The sequence below is a fragment of the Frankliniella occidentalis genome, unplaced genomic scaffold (assembly GCF_000697945.3).
Source record: "Frankliniella occidentalis isolate FOCC.00 unplaced genomic scaffold, Focc_3.1 Scaffold221, whole genome shotgun sequence".
NCBI classification, from domain to species: Eukaryota; Metazoa; Arthropoda; class Insecta; order Thysanoptera; family Thripidae; genus Frankliniella; species Frankliniella occidentalis.
The window spans coordinates 187,897-188,406 of record NW_026267347.1 but is presented as its reverse complement, the minus strand read 5'-3'; the positions used below and the strand labels follow the sequence as shown (position 1 = coordinate 188,406).

Below are 510 nucleotides of genomic sequence, written 5' to 3'. Positions count from 1 at the left end.
GGTCGGGCCGCAGGCCCGACCATCGCCGCCGGCAGGCCAAGCAGGCCCGGCCCCTGCCGAACGGAGTTGCCGGCGCAGCGAAGCGAAGCTGGCAATTTCGTTTGGCGGAAGGGCGGGCCTGCTTGTTTCAAATAATTTCCAATATTAAGTGTGGATACAGAGTTCATGAAACACAAGCGTGATTCTTACGCCAGGCGTGATTTTCACGCTCCGTAATCTTTGCGCAGCCAATCAGGAACCGTTTTTCATCGCGCCGGGCGTAAAGATCACGCCTGGCGTGAGAATCGCGCTCCCTTTTAGAGAACTCTGTATCCACCTTTACCCAACAATCTGAAACAATCAGAGACAATCATCGACACAGTACACAATCTAAAACAAAAATTGTCTAGACGCAATCATGTGTACACTTTTTTGACCAGTTCCACACCCCTCGGTAGTGTTACTTATCGGTTTTTAACTTTTAGATACGCTCAATTGGAGGTGATGCTACACGCATCCGAGTGACTACAG

At 50.6% G+C, this 510-nt stretch overlaps 1 protein-coding gene across 1 annotated transcript in view; it reads left to right on the top strand.

Annotated features, from left to right (window-relative positions):
• Positions 1-510, top strand: part of LOC113214661 (uncharacterized) — a gene marked incomplete in the record, with an annotated part of 64,647 nt that overhangs the window by 58,269 nt on the left and 5,868 nt on the right. The window contains 1 exon segment of the mRNA XM_052272724.1: positions 465-510. Coding sequence (XP_052128684.1) covers positions 465-510 — 46 coding nt within the window.